Below are 18,950 nucleotides of genomic sequence, written 5' to 3' on the forward strand. Positions count from 1 at the left end.
AAAGCAAAGGGGTGCGTTCACTTAACCGTAAGTTAAGAAAGCTGTAACAAAACAAGCTAAGCAAGGATAAATAAATAAATGCAGGAATATATGTATACAGAAAGAAAAGGGAAGCTGAAAGCCTGCTTTTTGCCCCTCTCTGACATTTGAGTTTTAAGTCTCGTCACTCTATAACTTCAGTTGTAACAAGAACATTTTGATGCCACAGGAGCAGGAAAGGCAAGCAACTCTAACACTCCTAAAGTAATAACAACAAAACTGTGTTTCACTAAAATTATGTTTTATACTTTCATTTAAAATCAGGCCGAGTGGTTTTCCATTTAAAAGCTTTTAGTGGGAGTTTATAGCTTGGAATTAGTATTTAGAGTTCTTATATCAACTGAAGTGAAAAAAGAATAGCATTCATTTTGCAAAGAAATACCTCAAGATCAGAAAAAAGGTTACAATGCTTTCCACAATACCTCTGTGCATACAGATTTTCTATTTGTTCAAATTCATAATGATAATTATCACAAAACGCTCTCTTATCAAAAGTTGTCTATTTTACTGTGTGCCGGTGTCGAGCATTCATTTACAAGTCTTCATAGTAAAAACTACTTGTCACCCAGGTGCAACGAAGCTTGCTAAAATTCATTATGTGAAACTGTAAAGGTCAAGTAAAACAGTGTTTCAGACCTTTTCTCAGTCACAGAATATGCATCTTAGTTGTAGTCAAGACACAAATGATAATAAATTGTTCTACTATTGTCTAAATAGGTCTTGTTTAGTAGAAATTTAAAGAAGAAAACCATAACATGAACAATAGATTTATTACATGGATTGGATTTATTAAAATTTTCTAGTTTTTGACTTCATTCTTTATAAAAAATACTCTGTGAGGTAAACCTGAAACAATCCAAAAGTAGAAACACTTGTTCTTTCTATCATATGAAGACTGTGTTAGTAACTGAAGCTAATTTACATGCTTTCATGAGTGTCCTGGCTAAAAACAAAGAGCAGAAATGTGTGCCTCTACATGATGTATCGGAGCTGATTTGCCAAGTTTTGCAGAATCATCACCATTTACCATTTTGAAATTATAAATAACCTCTGCAGGAGTACCCTTTTCAGTGGTCCTGAAACAACACTGATCTAAAACCCCAAATACAACCAGGCACATTGCAATAATAATTAAGTACAATATAACACGACTGTTTGTTTCTTATTAAAAGAGATGAGGTATTAAAAATTTGCTCTTTGTCTCACTTTAAAAAAGATTGTTTAACAGGTCAACTTTAATTCCAAAATCCCTCTTGTTGTTACATATTGTTGCTGTCAGACAGAAACTTTATCTCCAAAAACACAAATTTACAGGAAATTAAAAAAACAACAACTTTCTTTTCAGTTAAATGCACACTGTGGTCATAAGTTCTTTTTGACACTTTTCACTGGTTAATCATTGATAAAATCACAGACAGATGTGATGGGTGACCAATAAAGTAGATTTTTATTAAAAAAGTGGATATATGAGGCTTTTGCCTAAATCTCTAAATCTTCACACGCAACCAGATATCAAGAATAAACACAGTTTCATACCTTCTTTGCTGCCAGCTACCACTACAGTCTCTACACAAAAGGCATTTTGGAAAAAAAACAAAAAAACAAAACAAACAAAGAATAAATAAACTACAATAGTTTTATGTGTCTTCATTGATTTACCTTTGTATTCAGTGACAATACAGGGAAAAGTCTTAGTAATTTCTTAGTAGTGTGTTCAACAAAAACACTTAAAAAGGTGCAACAGCTGTAATAGTTTTTAGTGCATCAGATACTTTTGTTGCAAGTTAAATACCCAGTGAGGGTTGGTAAGTTGATAACAACTGATACGATGTTGAGTTTACACATTGAAACAATAATAAGTATTTGTGATACATTTTACTACTATCATTCAAACATTTTGCAAACTGATATAAACATTTTCATACATGCATATGCAACAGGGCCAAAGGCAAAGATCACTGTGTCAACACTGTGATCACTGTGCTATTTTAGCTCAGCACTTGGATAACAAATAGTCACAAAATTATGCAAAAATTGACTTTACTAGAGTCACAGAACCTTTGTAAATATCCCCATAACTTAACTTGCTTTCTGTGGGTTAGTCAGTGGTTTATCATTAGCAATAATTTTCAGTGAAAAGACAGCAGATTAATGCCCTAAAGCCATGTGATTTGAAGCAGATGTCTACCTGCACGGCTGAATCTACATAAATTACCCAGAGCAATTATCTCAGGTCTTGTCATGTATATAAAAGAACATAGTCTATTCATGACACTGAGAGGTCTCTGCTAATTGTGGCACACCAAAAGAATGGCCTCACTCACAGGAAGTGCTGATGAAATATCGTTAGAGAGCTTTAGGACAGCTTAATTTGCTTGGCCTCTTTGACTCATCAAGTTGAGTGATCAGAGAGAATAAATGGGGGCAAGCTGAAGGCTAAATTATCTTTTGTACATTCGCTATGTTATTCTGTTTCTTCTGTTCTGGGATGCAAATTAGCCTGAGATGAGTGTTTCAAATAATTGTTCCCAATATTTTCTTTAAAGTATAAGTGCATGTGTGTGCTTGGAAGTTTCATGGCATTTGGTCAAACACCTGCACCTTCTGTTCATACATAATAACCTCAACAGCTTCAGCTCTGTCACTTCCAGTTCTGTTTTCTGTCTTTTTGTCAGTGCCACGGTCTCCAAATCATACAACATAGTTGCTCCTACCACTGTCTTGTAAACCTTTCCTTTGACCTTTGCTGCCACCCTTTTGCCACAAATCACTCCTGAAACCTTTTCTCCATCCGTTCCATCCTGTCTGGACTCTCTTCACCTTTTTACCACACTTCCTGTTTTCCTGGACAGTCGACCCCAAGTACTTTAAGTCCTGCACCTTTGTGACCTCTGCTCCTTATAGCCTCACTGTTCCACCTGCCTCCCTCTCATTCACACATATGGAATCTGTATTCCTACAGCTGACTTTCATCCCTCATCTTTCAAGTGCATACTTCCACCTCTCCAAGTTCTCTTGTTTTCCTGCCAATTGCCTTTAGAAATTCCAAAGTTCAATTAAACCCCAGTATTTGTAACATAAGTTGTTTACTGTTAGATCTATAATATTCCTGTTGCAAATGGCATCTGGGTCATCAAAACCAGTAAGAAACTACCAAGCAAATAATTGAGCAAAAAGCAAGAAGCTCTACAAACAAGTCAGGGATGAGGTTGTTGAGAAGTACAGATACAAAATCATATTAATTTTTTACTTTGTTAGAGCACCGATAAAACACAGGAAAAGGGAACCAATAGCAAACCTGATGCAAAAAAGGTTTGTCTCATTTCCAGGTTGTATTACACTTAAAGATGCTTTGCCAGAAAGTTTGAGAGCTGCAGTTAGAATTGTTATGTACAGTTCTGGAAATGGCTTCCTAAAACTCGCTCCCCAGCTTGTAATTCTGTGGCCTAAATATCACTTTGTATTTTGTTCCATAGTAATGATCAACAGTTTTGTATCCCCTGCAGCCTTCAAGCTTGTGTTTACCACCATGCTCCCAGCTCCTCAGCATTCATTATGTCATGTAAAATTAACAAGTAAAGCCCCAGTCACAGCTGCTGCTAATTCAGCCCACATAATACCTCTGTCAGAGGGGAGAAAAACCAACAGAAAAAGAAAATAGTTGATATTTTTCAGATTTACAATAACATATTATGTGTGTGAGTGGATATATATAAAAGACATTTATGTGTATAAATAGCAAGTAATTATTAACAAAATGTATTATATATGCAGAATTACACTGTATGTGAATTATATGCATCATTGCGATACTTTTACATAGATTTTAAGCTTGCTATTTGTTACTTGTAGCTTTATAATTTTTCTTTTCTAATTAACATGTTGCTACTTTCGGTTTTTGAGCTTTTGGCTAGCATTTTGCTGCAGTTAGCTTTCAGCTCAATTTCAGCTTCTTCAGCAGATTTCAGCAAAGTCCTTCAGAACCTGGCCTCATACCGCATTTAGCAGAAAACACATTTTCTCTATTTTTTGTTATGCATTCTGTTTATTCTCACTTATTAACCTTCTAACTTGTGTATTTCCATTTCACAGAATTTTTCTACCTCTTTTCTCTACTTGGATGTGTTTTTCTTCTTGATTATTTTCATCTGTCCTCTTTGTCTCTTTAATTCATCTTTTTTCTTCTCCTTTACAGTGAGTCAAGATATTGCAGAGGTGCTCTCCTCTAAGCCTCTATTGATTCACAGCTCTGCTTACTAAAATCAATAAATCACCAATTTGATCGAAATGGAGACTGGAAGGGAGAAGAAAAAGGAGAGGATTGAAAATAGAAAAGCGATTCAGACATTAAAATGATAACTAAATGGTTCTGTGACAGTCTTCTGCATGAAAGAAACGAATGAAATGAGGTAAACCTGTATTGGTGTATCAAGGTATATAAAAACTTTTATTTTGTAGCAAACACCAAGTCATCTTAAAGTTTAGGGATTCACCCAGCACTCGGGTGCAGTAAAATAAAACAGACCACAGTGTAAAAGAACCTTGATGTGTGTGTGTAAAGTGCTCTGATCCTTATTGACTAGCCCGAGGAAATGGTTTTTCTTGATTGAGGAGATTGTGCTGTGCCAGAGAGAGGAGACGGGGGCATGATGGAGCAATCAGAGCCAAACTATCTCTCTCAGTTACTGTAATTTCATACAGACCCTCCTGCACACACATCGTTTAGCAAACAGATAACGGTGTCTGGCATCATTAACCTGGCATATTTCTAATTCAGACAGATTAAAGATGCTGCCTCTGTCACCACTGTGTAAATCTGTGTTTGCCGGTCGTGTCTTTTCGAAGCTTTTGCCACTGAGATTTATGTGGACTAAATAAAATGTCAACCAGAACAGCAAACATAAGGGTTACATCAGAGCTAAATTCAAGGCAAAAATAAAATCGCTGTGTTGGTGTTGGGTTAACCCGTACCTCCCAAGTGATAGGTTCCTCCTGTGGTGATCCTGAGAGGTGAGGTGGAACGCATGGCGGATACCTCCTCACCATCTACTGTCAGCATGGCAAAGTTCTCCTTGGCAACCAAACGCACAGCATGCCACTGGCCATCATTGAGACCTGAACCTGGAGAAAGAGGTAGGAGTTGACAAACAAAACAAAGATGTCTTTATAAAACAAATGGGTTCTGTTTGGGGGTATTAGAACTTCAACTTAATAATTTTAAGTGACTATTGCACAAAATTCATTTGGATTCACATTTTCTATCAGCTGTGAAACTTATAAAAAGAAAATCTTTTTCTTTAGGCTGTTCATGTAAAGAAAATAAAACAATAAATATAAAAATAGAAAGCTTTAGTTTTGCATTTATGTAATTCAGTAGCCTAGGTTCAAGTATGATCTGGTTTACCAGCAAGACTAATTAAAATTTAACAAGAATGGGGGACTCAAAATGAGTATAATATGTATGTAGTACAAGTAGATAGGTAGATTTTCTTTTGATGACAAGTGAATCAGCATAAATATTTTTCCAAACAATGAAACTTTAGTGTGCCTGATCAATGAGAGTCCAGCAGACATTTTCACTCAGTCATTCTTTGACAAAACCCCTTCCAAGCTGTGCCTAAGAAGCCTTTTTTCAGTCTTGATGTGATTTATGTGAGGACTAACAGGTGTGGGATGTCTGAAGTCAACCTGCCACTGTTGCACGTCTGATTTGCCAAGGGAGGTAGTCACAGAACTGAAGCGATTGGCATCGGTAAGCCAGTGTCATGGATTGAGGGTGTAATGTCATGACAGATGGTCTGTGCAATCAGCCAACTGCGGGGTTTTGAACAGGAGATGTGAGCGACACACTTTATGTGTAGTGTCAGCACTGCTGAGTTATGTGTCAAGCCTCCTATGGTGTCTTGGTGCTGGTTTCATTTGTGTAAGCTCACATTGTTGCAGGATGTGTCCAGCTTGATTGGTCCATTTGTGAACAACAAGAAGTGGCTTAATAAGGAGCTCGTCTTTGGTGCTATATCACCAAACTTTTTTGTGAAAAGGCCTAAAGTTATATATGCATGCTAATGACGCTCACTTCTTCATTCTTTCCATCTTAGTTTTCTCACTCTTTTTGCTGTCATTTCCTCCTAGCCGATGGCCCCTTCCAGTCTCGAGGCTCCTGCTTCTGTAATCTGTTTCTTCCTTTGCACATGTCACTGTGTGTGTGAGTGTTTGGCGGATCCCAGTTATGTCTTCTCCTTTCCCTCCCTTCCCTTGTAGCTGTCCATTAAATATGAGTGATGTTTTGGAAAGGGGCATTACTACTGGAGCTGAAAGAGAAGCCAGCTCTCTACCATCGCCCTCTCTTCTATACATCACCCTCTCACTGACACCAAACTTAATTCATTCTACCATCCTTGCCCATGTCTTTGTACCTCTGTCTTTATTTCCTTCTCTATGTCTCTGCATTTAACACATTCCTTTTTTTTTTTAAGCGTCTCCATACTTATCTCCATTTGTGCCCATCTGGTACAGTACATATCCTTCATGGTTGGGTTTAATTCACTGCTTCACTGACTGTTATACATCAATAGTGAGGACACTGCAGCAAAGTTCAAGGTACGGTCATCTGCAAATCAGTCTCGGCAGAGTGGATCTGCTTGCCAGTCAATATACATGCTTGTGTCAATACATCTGAACAATATGCGTTGGAGCAAGCTATTGTTAGTTCATTTGGCTTTTGTTTGTCAGTGTTTTTGTAAGTCTTTAGTGCCTACAGTTTTCCTATACTCATTTCTACCCAGAATGAATTTGACGACCCTTGCTTTCATATCAGCAGGGAGTTTACACTAATCAGCCTTGCTCAGCAGGGTGGCCAACTGTGTCTGTGTGTGTGTGCGATCAGATGGTGACCAAAGAAATTAAGAGCCAAAATGGCCACTTGCTGAGAGTGTGACCAGTGGAGAAATGTTCTGAGCACTACTGACTATATATATATATATATATATATATATACACACATAAACACAGGAATACACACAACCCAGTGCATGCATTAATGTTTATTTTAGCTGTGACAAAAACCTACAACAATATAATTACCAGTTCTGTTTTTGTTTTATTTAGAATGTTATGAATCGTTAAGTAGTGACATAAAATGAGATGGTAGTGAGCTTGAATGGTGAGCTTTTATCAGTGCTGGTTTCATACCTACTGCAACACATTCACACAGACTGAAATGAATTAATGCTAAGACAATAAATTTCCTGTGTTGCCTTCGTCTCTCATAGTCTGACACAACAAACTTACCCATGTAGGCTGCCTTCCAGAGAAAAAAAGCAAATACTGAAGGGCAGCCAAGAATAAAAGATTCAACTAGATAAGACTTTATCATTGCTTGCTTTGCAATTCCTGATGTTTAACAGGTGTCTCATAACACGGTACACGTTAACCAGTCACATCATCTTAGACCCTCCTTAGAACAGCTAATCATTCTTAGCCAACATATAACTGGCAGTAACTCAGCAAATATTAGATATCGAGCTAAAAATTTTGAGTGATAGTAGCAGAGACTCATTCTCAACATCCTCCAAGCACTAACAGATGATGCAGTATCAAATAAGATATTACGTGAGATTATGCATAATGTTTTTTATGTTTGACTAAAATGGCTATAAATGTTATTTCAGCATAACAATTTTAGTTACTCTTGTGAAAGGCGGCGGGCAATAAGAATTCCTTCAGGAAATGCTAGACATCTAATTTATACAGTCTTTGAAAATATAGGTGGACCTGCTAATCCAAAGCAACTGCCTCCTTTCCCAGAAGCACCGCAATTATGCTCAATAAATGGGTCCCATACGTTGCTTCCAAGAACAACCCTGCAGGCTACTACAACAAAGTGGAACTTCCTCAATGTGGGGACATACAGGCTGTGGCAGAGCACAATTTCTGATGGGCATAACTTTCTGAGAAATATGAGTTCTAATTTTTGACCGAACAGCAGGAGCCAGCCCTTCACAGCAAGCCTGAAAATGTGAGCTGCCAACCGCTGTGCAGACAGGTGAAATGGATCCGTTGCATCTCTCTTTATCTACGGGTTGGTGCTCCTGTCAGTTTCAAAGCCTCCATGTGAAACTCTGCGGTTGGTAAAATTGTTCTTTTTCTTTTTTTTATAAACTTATTTCAGGTTTACGCTGACTCTTGAACCCCGTAGTGCAGCACACTCAGCAAATATTAACATTTCTACCTGGGTGTTTACATAATTGCTGATGAGAGCTAAAGCAAAACAAACAAACAAAATACTGAAGAACAGCAATGCAGATTTATCATTTTTTCTATTTAAGAAAAAAGTAAGAAGTCAATGCATGTAAGTGAGCATTAGGAATAAAAGACCCATCTAATGAGATTGTTATCCTAAATGAAATATAAATAAATAAAAATCCAACACTGCAAATGAAAGGGTGAAGAAGCTTTGTCATAATGAGCAATGAAATGTGGATATAATCAGATTTATTTTATAATATTAAAATACTTCGTCATATTTTGTGGTAATATTTCAGCAAATCGATTCCATCTTGACAAGGAAAATTAGTTTTTTTAGTGATGTGGGACATCTGAATTGTCAGTTTCATCTAAGGCCATTAATCACAGCACAAAACAAACACAAACAAGTCCTTCTGTCATTAGATGTATTGTTTATATTAGAAAGTTAGTTAAAGAAACTGAGTTAAATTAAATCCCTTGCATTTCTTGAAGAAGTACATGTTGCCAGTTGAGTTTTAGACTAAGATCATATTTTTTTGAGAATTGACAAAGTTGTAGTCATTTGATCAAACTTTGAAAATAACGTTATGCGCAGTCTCATCATAATTTGTCATCCTTAAGCTAAGTGTTGGGGGTTAATCACAGCTGCTACCACTCCAAATTTTAGGTCAATATCTGTTAAACTGACTGAGTTATAGCCAATTAACAGTGGCAGCCATCTTGAATTAGATTGAAAGCCAGAGTTGACTCCCAAAAGTTAATGGCAACATTTTCTATCTTGTGCTATTTGTTAGCACTGGGAATGAGTCTCAGCTACTACCACAGATTTGTTGAGTGGTTTAAGAGACATTTTTGTAATTGTCAGATCCACGCCCCTAACCCCCTACACACACACACACAGGCAAAAATATGATCATCTGCCTTTGCCTTTCGGTGGTGGGCGATAATAAATGCACAATCTAAGGGTATGTCAGTATGCTGCATTTTCAATTTTTCATTTGTGTAAAAAAACAACTTTGCAAGCAATAAAAAGTGTTGTTGAGAAGATAAATTATAAGAACCATTTTTAAAAGATGACTTCTTTTTTACAGAATAGTTATATGGTAACAGTAGTAGGGTTACATAAAGTCATTTTGTAAAGTTTTATGAGGACATGTACGCTGCTGCTGGTTTTGCTGCTCTCCCTGACTGGAACATGTGCTGAAGGAAAGCGAGGAGGTGCTGAACAAAGTTACAGATGAACAGACAGACTGGGAACGATATCTGGGATGAGCGTAGAGCTCTGAGACACATGGTGGTGGAACAGAAGGTGGAGCTGAGGAATACTAAGAATGGACTGCAAACCCTGAGAGGGAAAGCAGCTGGTCACAAAGTAAAAAAAAAACTAATAAATGTATTCAGTTTGTTGATAATATTTGGAAAATAATTCCACTTTAATCTCAGCCTCTGTGTCATTTCCATTTCCATTTCAGTGATGAGTGTCAGACTAACAGGTACTGAAAACAGAGTGACGTGCAGCACAGCTGGTAACTGCAAAGATCCAACAGCAGCTCCAACAGAAAAAGTTGCAGGAGGCTGACAGAAAAAAAACAAAAAACGGACTTCTTGAGGTACTGCATATGCAATAATTACAGACTTGGTCATTCAAAAATCAAGAAAGAGCCGGAGAGAAATTATTAGCTTTCATGCGTCTCATACAAGCAGCAGACCTGGCAGCTCTAGTTTCCAGCAGGACTGTTACTGAGGAGGTGTGGAGCTGGAAAAAAAAATGGCAGCTTTCACGAAGGAGCAGGATAATTCGTAGTCTGATCTCCAGCTTCTGATTAAGGAATAGTATAAGCTCCAGAGTGTGACAGAAGGTTTATTAGTTTTGATAAAAGGTCAGAAATAGTAGCTACTTCCTAACAAAAAAAGGAAAAAATACTGATTAATTTTTGAACAGATAGCTTATTCACGTAAGATACTGTTGAAAACCTGACAATACAAATCATAAAAATATTCAAATTGTGAATAAAAATTTAATCTGCTTTTTTCTCAAGCCAACTAATTTAAATATTTAAAATCTTCAATTTATATACAAACCCTTCCAAGTCGTATTTTCCTGAACGCTTCCAGGCTTTGGTCTGAGGTAGGACTGTTAAACCCTGAAACTCCACTTGTCTACAGCAGAGAGGCTTCACAAATGTTGGTGGGGCTTACAGATGAGCCAAATGTATTATGTATTTCAGAATATTTTGACGTTTTTTGTTTAATGGAGAACATGTTAGCTTTGCTGTGTAACCATTTTTTCTAAGACTGTAAACAGCAGATATGCAATTCTGCTCCTCTTTCTGCTTCTTGCTCCTCTCCCACTTTTCTCCATACATTTTTTTTTTCCTTCTCCAACTCGCTCCTTTCCTCCTCTCTCTCTTTCTTGTTCCCATTATGTATTGATCCTGTATACACACTAAAAATGAATTTTGTCTGCTTTAAATTTATGGGACCCTCCAGGATTCATGAATTTTTTTTTTCTCCGCATCTCTTCAACTCTTAAATTTTAGGGCCTCTGAGGCAATTCAAAGAGCTTTGCACGACTTCACAGACAGCAGCATGCCAAGCACACAAAGCCTCTGAATATGTCATATTAAGCCTTGCCTTAGCCCCCCCTACACACACCCCACATACACACACACAGAGCTCAACAATGCAAATCCACATAAATACAGAGACACACATCCTCATGAAGAAAGGAACAGTATAACATTGTTATCGGGGGTGACTGTAGTGTTCTTTTTGCCTTAAATCTGTGCCCCGGGCATTTCCATTATTGTAATGCCATATGCTTCCTGTTCGGACGGTGGAGGTGGCCTCAAGTGTGACTGATAGAAATCCTTCATCTCAAACTGATCGTTTTACTTCAAGCTGAGGTGATGGGTGTGAAGACAAGCATGCAAGAACAATCTCACACACACGCAGTTTCAACGTAGAAAAAAATTGGGTTTTGGTTGAGGTAAAAAAAAAAAAAGGCTTGTGCTGTCTGTGCCTCCTGAGTTGCGAAGAAGCCCACCTCTGACAGAAACTGATTTTGTGGGTTGACACATCATTATGGCGGCAAAAAAGCTGATTGGCAAAATTTGACAAAACTGAGAATAAATCTCATTTACTTTCTGAAAAACAAGCTAGAAAAGAAGAAAAACAAGTTCAAATCATAAATTTATTCTCGGAAATTAAGAGAAAAATAGACACTCTTCATACTATAAACTGTACATGTAATTAAAAATAAAGGAAAAGAAGAGAGAGGGAAATTTTTTTAAAAAGTCAAGAACGAAGTGGAAGAAATTGCTGCTGTTCTTGAAATTGTAGCATCATATTTACTTTATTAAGATTATTTACAAGTAGTTACTTGTGATTGACTGACACACAGTTGGAAGTACAAAAACATATTTCCTCACTTTGTTGCATGAGAACCTCTTAGAAAAATAAATTTCCTTGTCTCTGGAGACAGTGAGCTCTGTTTCTATGGAAACAATGATGGTTTCCAATAATTTGATTATTAATCAAGAGTCTGATCAGAGGAAGGCTTCTTTAACACAGAACAGTTGTTTTTTTTCTTTTTATCATTTCAGCCTTGTGTCCACATGGAAACTGTTTTTCAGCAGTACTATTTGAAAATTGGTTCAAAAGTGAAATATTTTAAATAATTATGAAACGATGATGTCATAGCCCCACCTCCAGTTTTACCTCCTACCTGAGAGTGTCTTTCTTCTTCTTCTTGTGTTTAAGTTCCACACAGAGCGTGCAAGCTTTATGCATATGCTCCATGCTTTATTTCCTGTTCGTTGGCGTATTTTTGTGCCAACCTTGCAGCGCCACATACAGCCTGGCATAGTTACTGCAGCTTTATAGATTGTTGTCAGTGTTTCTGTGTGAAAGAAGACTTCTCCAGAAATGATGCTGTTTACAGGGGTATTTTTAGAAACTGATAATAAAAGGATTTTTATGGAAAAACTGTGTCCATGTTGACAAGACCTACAGGAGGTGATGAAACCAGTGATATTACATTTAATGACCAGCAAAAAGTCCTGATCCTGAGCGATTTTCAAGAGTGTACAGTAAATGATAGTGTTATCACCCAAGCCTCTTTCCAAAATCCATTTTGTCATTTTTATTCTTCACATATCCATTCTCTTGGGATTCCCAAAACAACAACAAAAAAAAATGAAAGAAAGAAAGCTGTACGTTAGGAAACAATGCTCTTATTACAGTAACAAAATAAATTGTTCAAAATTATCTATTTGTCCCAGACCTGCATCACTTTTCTTCAATACACACAGAACACCACTGAAACACAAACACGACAAGCATTTCAACAGAAAAAAACAAGGTTATTTATCACTTCATTTTGCGCCAATAATTTAGTGTGAGAATGAAACGCTGTGGCAGGAGGCTGAACCGACAGTTGAGGAGATGACGGACCATAAACTGGGCCTAACTGAGACATTTCAGTATTTAGCGCAACAATTCACAACAGCAATCACAGCAAACTGAGCAAAAACTGGCACTCAGCAAACTTTTAGAAAACAGTTTTATTCCTAAATACTTGCATTTCCCTTGTCAACCGTTTGACCAGGGATTGTTTACAATGATCCAATTTTTGAGGCGGAACTTCATTTTGAGTCATGAAGCACCTCACAGCAGAAAGACATGCTGTGTAACAACAATTTCTCCAACACACAACATCTTCAGAAACTTTAGGCTTTGTTGTGTGTTCAAATGTTTGTTTTCTTTTAATTTTAACAATCAATGTTGAGAATTGTTGTTCATTTGGGCTAATTTTAAATTATAATACCTATTTGGTTTTTTGTTATGTCAGATTCTGTTAATTATCTCTTCTGTAACAAATAGAAAAATTATCTAAAATTATGATCCTAAAATTAACATAATCATAATTAAAATGGAGGTAGAGGGGCATGACTAGACTGCATCGTATGCTTTACCTCTTTACTGCTATACTTTCTTCATCTTGGAAATTTTGTATAAATCAGACTTGTATGTTCAAAAATAAAGTCGCAAATAAAAACATCAGTGGGTTCAGTGAAAATGATTTAATTTTACCTCCGAGCAAATGCATGATTATTTAAATCTGAGTTGCATTTTGCTAAAAAGGTTCATTAACGTATTACCCCCACTGGCAAAAAGAAAATGGATTGCGTAGTTTTGTTTGAAAATGGCAATTTTTTTTCTTGCTCTGCCCCTCAGAGTCTGTGCATATTCTCACATTTAAAGACCGAAGCTCATCTTTAATTAAATAAACAGAAATTTACTTTAACTGAATAAATTTATGTAAAGCAAAAACATTTCCATTTAGCTGATCAAAGATGTCCCTTAGTTTTAGTGTTTTCTCTCTAGTATTTTTGCCATCAAGTCTGCTGAGCTCCTGCTGTGTTATTGAAGCCAGAAGCCAGTGTGGCTTTTTAAGAGATACTAATAACAGAATAAAGAAGAAGAAGTGTGTGCATGGGGAATGGTTGTGTGTCTATGTGTTCAAGTAATACTGATGTAATCGTGGGCTCAAGCCCAATTAGCCTAGAGGGTAACTCTGTAATAATCCCTACCCCTGGGCATAATGGCCTATTATAGCAGCAGTGGACAGAATAAATGAGTGTGTCTATGGAAAGTGAAACACTGAGAAGGAAAGAGAAGAAAAGACTCAAAAGAGGAGATGGAATGATGGGATGGAGGATAGAAGCTTTTTTTTTTTTTTTTAAAAAAAAAGGGACAACACAACACCTTTGATGAAACAACTTTTTCAATATTACTCTGCTTGTTTATGGTTGAAATTATGATTTAGAATTTTGATTGAAGAACAAAAACAGCCTTTTAAATATGAGATACCAATAAAATTGACTTACTCACTTTAATAACTGTGAATCATGTCTGTTGAAGTAGAAAACTGGGATCTTATTGCAGAAACATGAACTAAAATGAAAATTGAATGACTTCTAAAAAGATCAGAAGTTATTTCAGGAATGTCTTGAATAAAACAGATGGAGTTTAAACAGAATCAGAATCAGGTTTATTGCCAGATTTGGACCAGGAACTCCAAAATAAACACACATAACTGCCACTAGCGAGAAATATTTAAATATGCGAACAAAGGCTCAAAACAAACAAAAAAAGCATTAAAGACGCAAATGTATTAGACTAAACGAAAATGTGCAAAGTATGAAATATGCAGATGTACAAAATGCTTGAAAATGTAAAATATAATAATGAAATTAACATGCCTTTTTTTGTTCAAATAACAATAAAAACAGTGTCTAATCTCTTTAATTGATCCTTAACCAAAGATTTAATGATTTGTATAAAATGCCAAATGACATTACTATTTATTTTATTTTTCCATAAATAGTACAGCATGTTGTGCCGAATCCAAATTACAAACAGAAAAAAAAACCTATTGTGTTGACAAACATTTTAATGTACTACAAATCATTTTTATTTATGGTATTACTTGAATCAAATCAATGTTTTGTAATCCAAGAGGAACATTTTGTTATCAAGAAATATGATTTTTTTGCTTATTATACCAGTGATAAATAAATGCTTCCACTTCTGAAAGCTGCAATAAATTCTGCATTGTAGCTGAAGAAAAAAGTAGCACTAAACTAAAAGAAGCTGAACCTAATTTGTAAGATGTGTCTTTGTGTGGGTAAGTCGGACTCACCTGATAATAAGTCCACCCGATAGTTTCTGGCCGCCTTTGACACGTTGATATGAACTGTAATTTTGCCGTCCTCGAGGGAGATCTCTAGCGTGCCGTCATCTAGATTACTGAAGAGCAGAAGGCCGTCTGGATTCCACGTACGAAACTGGAAGCCCACGGACACCATGTTATGGTTGGCTCGGCCCGGCAGCTGCAGGAAGCTCGAGGTGTTGAAAAAGACCGGGAAGGTGTGCGTCTCCACACACGTGAAAGACAAGTTACGCTGCTGGGACACAAATCAAATAAAAGGAAGAAAACAAAACGGAGGACATTGGTCAGAAAGAAAAGTTACTGTGTATTTTTTCTCATCAACTTTGAAAGCATTCCATTTGCATGTATCAGTATCAGTCTGCTGCTTTGAATCAATCTTCTCAACCTCAGATGTTTGTGACAGTTGCTTGATGAAAAGACTGCTCAGGCTTCTACACACAGCAAAACAATCCGTTTTTGGCTTTTATGCTAGGGTTGATCAGCACACTGGGTGACTTTTGTTTCCTAGAGGAAACAAAGAAAAAAAAAACTTGTGGAAATTAGGCACTAATTTCAATTGAGCTTTTCCAGCAGTTTAATTTAATCAAATCATCTGCAAACATGCAATATTGAGCTGCCTCATGAGTTATAGATGTTTCCTGATTGTGTGTGTTTTCAAATCCGAAAGTGGGTCTGTTTTGATTAGAAATAAATAGCTGTGTGAGTCAAAGAGAATTAGAGGTGTGGCTTTAATGAACTTGATTAATTCTTCTATTTATTCAATCAGTTTACCAAAGATCAAAAAAGTTATACTGGCTGTATAATCTTGTGGATAAACACAGGAAGAGATCAAGATTCTGCAGTGGCGTGCATGAAACTTGGTCTTTTCTTTGTTTTGTTTTTGTCTTGTACAATCATAGAGTTGCAGAAATATTCAACTGAGTTTGATGCAAACAACTGGGCACAAGACTTGCAAAGGGCAAATTAGTGTGCATCAGCAAGTAAAATCAGAAACAGTGTCGATGGAGGTTTATTTCTGCAAGAGAGGATCCAAAACTGCATAGATCTCCAAAAGCCAGCACGACAATCTTATTTCAGTAGTGACCAAAGCAGTTTTCAAAGAACAACCCAAATTAGTGCAGAACTTTAGAGCTGAGCAGAGCTGTAGACTGATACAAACACACCTTGTTTCTGGTAGAGAGCGTAAAGCCAACATATCGGTCCAGTTAAAATACATAAAGAGATAGTTCATACTTTTTGATGCTTAGTGATAAGTGTGCAAAAGACCATCAGAAAGATTTAGCGGACTTAGTGGTAAACTCCTGTACTGCTCCTCTCTGCTTCTGTCTGTGAGGCTGACACTGTGTTTACTTTTAAGACTAGGTTAAAAACATTCCTTTTTGATAAATCCTGCAGTTAGGGTCGGCTTTACTCTCTCTACTCTCCGTGTTTATGCATGCAACTATTGCTGTCAATAAGCTGTGTTTTTCTTTGTTTTTCTCCCCATGGAAACTACACCTTTTTCCTCTCTACTCCCAGATTGTTGAGGCAGATAGCCGTCCATCCTGAGCCTGGTTCTAATGGAGGTTTATTTGTGTTAAAAGGTGAATTGTTCCTTTCTACTGTCACCAACATCCTGCTCAATATGGGGTATTGCATCGCAATCTGCTGGTTTTCTTACATAAATAACTTTTACTATCTGTAATGTCATAATGTATTGGATTTGAATGGACTGTAATTGGATTTAAATCTGGATCTGTTTTTAAATTTGTGATTTGAACTTTTTCTTTTGTTGTATAGTGCCCTGAGATGACTTCTGTTGAGAATTGGTGCTATAGAAATATACTGAATTGAACTTCTTTAAACTAAATTATTTAGAGTGCATCAACAGCTTTCAGAAAGTAGTTTTAAATACGACAAAAATAACTTGAAGTTAAATCTAATTGCATTTGATGAAAAGAAGGGATAGAGCTTATTTTGCACTTTTTGCCCCTAAAATATGTGGAAGACAAAACATCAGTATAATTCTGAGTTTGTAAGTTTCAATAGTTATAAATCTTTTCTTATATTTTCTTGAAGTGACACATAATTCTGCTTTCCACATTTAGTTGACTGAGTGTTACATTTGAAAAATTCAGCTGCCTTTGCAACTTTAGACTTCACAGTGGGTATTATATACAAACCTTGGTGAAATACGGTAAGTGTGCCCACATGAACATAAATTCACATTTCTCTTACAAAGCTGGAAGTGTCGAGCTTCTTCCGGCGGGCCAGATCTGTAATGTTGTCTCCATTGTAGTTGATGCTCTCCATGCAGCCTTTGAAGTTTTTTCTTCCACCTCCTACTGGCTTCCCACTGTATGGCATCCCCCCAAAACTCAACTAGAGAGAGAGAGACAGGGGGCAGGGAGGAGAAATGACAGACACAATGAAAAATATTTTACGCCCAATTAGTGATTTCTTCTACTGGTAATAATTTTGCCAGTGAAGCAATTTGTTTGGTAAATGGATTTAGAGTTGCAGAAAGAAACAATTAATTCTTTAATAAGTGTCATGTCTGTGGTTTGATTTGTGCATGCTTACCTTAATATGGAAATAACTGCTTTGAAAATGTTGCTGTAAATTTTATTATGCTTTAATTGAAAGGGTTCAGAAAGTAACTGGCTCCAATTAAATGAGCTTGACATGTTTTATATGAGCAAAGCTTGTTGTTGTAAATCAGTCTCTGTCAGCTGGTGAACTAAATCTGAAGAGTGACACTGAAGTGTAAACCTGCCCTTTTACACCTACAGCGAATCTGATTTAATCACAAACTGATTAGTCAGAAGGTTCTGTTTCCTTCTATAAGGGATTTAGCTATAGACCTCACTCCCATTGCTTCCTAATGATGTCAACCAATCAAATGTTAGCATTAAATAAATGCTTCTGCCGTTGACCTTTTGCTGCTCTGCCCACTTTGCTGCTTCTGGTTTTCACACCTTTGAGGAAGCATTTCCAGTTAAGCTCTACCTTCACTGACAGACATAGAAAATTGTAAAGAAAAACAAACCACATTTCAGAACATTTGGCAACAATCAGCTGGTGTTAAGATCCTTCATCTATCAGTCATCAGTTACTGGGAGAATTACTTATGAAAATGCCCTGAGATCACTTATGAAGAGACTTTAATTACACTGCCGTCTCATTAATATATGTAAAAGCCTCAGAAATACAAAACCTCTGTCTAAAAACATGAATATCTGGATGTTAAATCAGCGCTCACATCAGCGCTTTGTGACAGGAATCAGTTTTTAACCCCAGAAACATTTAAAAATCATCTCTTTTTCACAACAGGGGGCATTTTTAATGCAATACCCCTTTTATGCATTAAAACAGAAGAAAAATAGAAACTTATCAGAACAATTGTAGCAATAAGATTGGTAAAGTTATTAATCACAGATTAAAGCTGGATGGTATTTTTAAAGTGTGCAGCAGAGAGAGCTAAATGAAACAACACGAGTCCTGATCAGCTGCTTTAATGATGAATTTTGAAACTTATTTGTAAATGGAATGTGCAGTTGTAATGATCAGTGTTTTTAGTCAGTTTTAATTTAGCAAATAATTTAAATGAAACAACGACTCCAAGACCACTCCGACCACCTTCTGACTGCTCAGTTTTATGTGTGGTTAAATTATTATTTGACAACAAAGTGGAAAAGAAGGAGTGACATTTAGACTTGTAACTTCAGAATCACAGACAGTGAAATTTCAGCTTTACAGACAGGCATCTGATTTGTATTTGGCATTAGATGTTCACAAAAACACCCATATGTGCTTCTTATTTCTTGTGTGGCTTCACTTTCCCAAAAAAATAATTTCAACGCATAAACAAACCTGACTCTCTCAAGCAGTTTAATTTTACAAGGTGACAAAGCTGGATTTATAACCACAAACTCTTATTTACAGGCAG

General features: G+C 36.6%; 1 protein-coding gene across 3 annotated transcripts in view; it reads right to left on the bottom strand.

The window, feature by feature from the left end:
- cntnap2a (contactin associated protein 2a) overlaps positions 1–18,950 on the bottom strand; it is a 322,102-nt gene that overhangs the window by 129,573 nt on the left and 173,579 nt on the right. For 2 of the 3 annotated variants that reach the window (XM_017428430.3, XM_037973044.1), the window contains exons 8-10: positions 17,240–17,383; positions 14,993–15,257; positions 5,011–5,160 (exon numbers count right to left, since the gene is read on the bottom strand). In XM_017428430.3, coding sequence (XP_017283919.1) covers positions 5,011–5,160; positions 14,993–15,257; positions 17,240–17,383 — 559 coding nt within the window. The remainder of the gene's footprint in view (positions 1–5,010; positions 5,161–14,992; positions 15,258–17,239; positions 17,384–18,950) is intronic. The other variant, XM_037973045.1, reaches the window with a different exon arrangement.

Source organism: Kryptolebias marmoratus, linkage group LG21 (genome assembly GCF_001649575.2).
Source record: "Kryptolebias marmoratus isolate JLee-2015 linkage group LG21, ASM164957v2, whole genome shotgun sequence".
Taxonomy (NCBI): domain Eukaryota; kingdom Metazoa; phylum Chordata; class Actinopteri; order Cyprinodontiformes; family Rivulidae; genus Kryptolebias; species Kryptolebias marmoratus.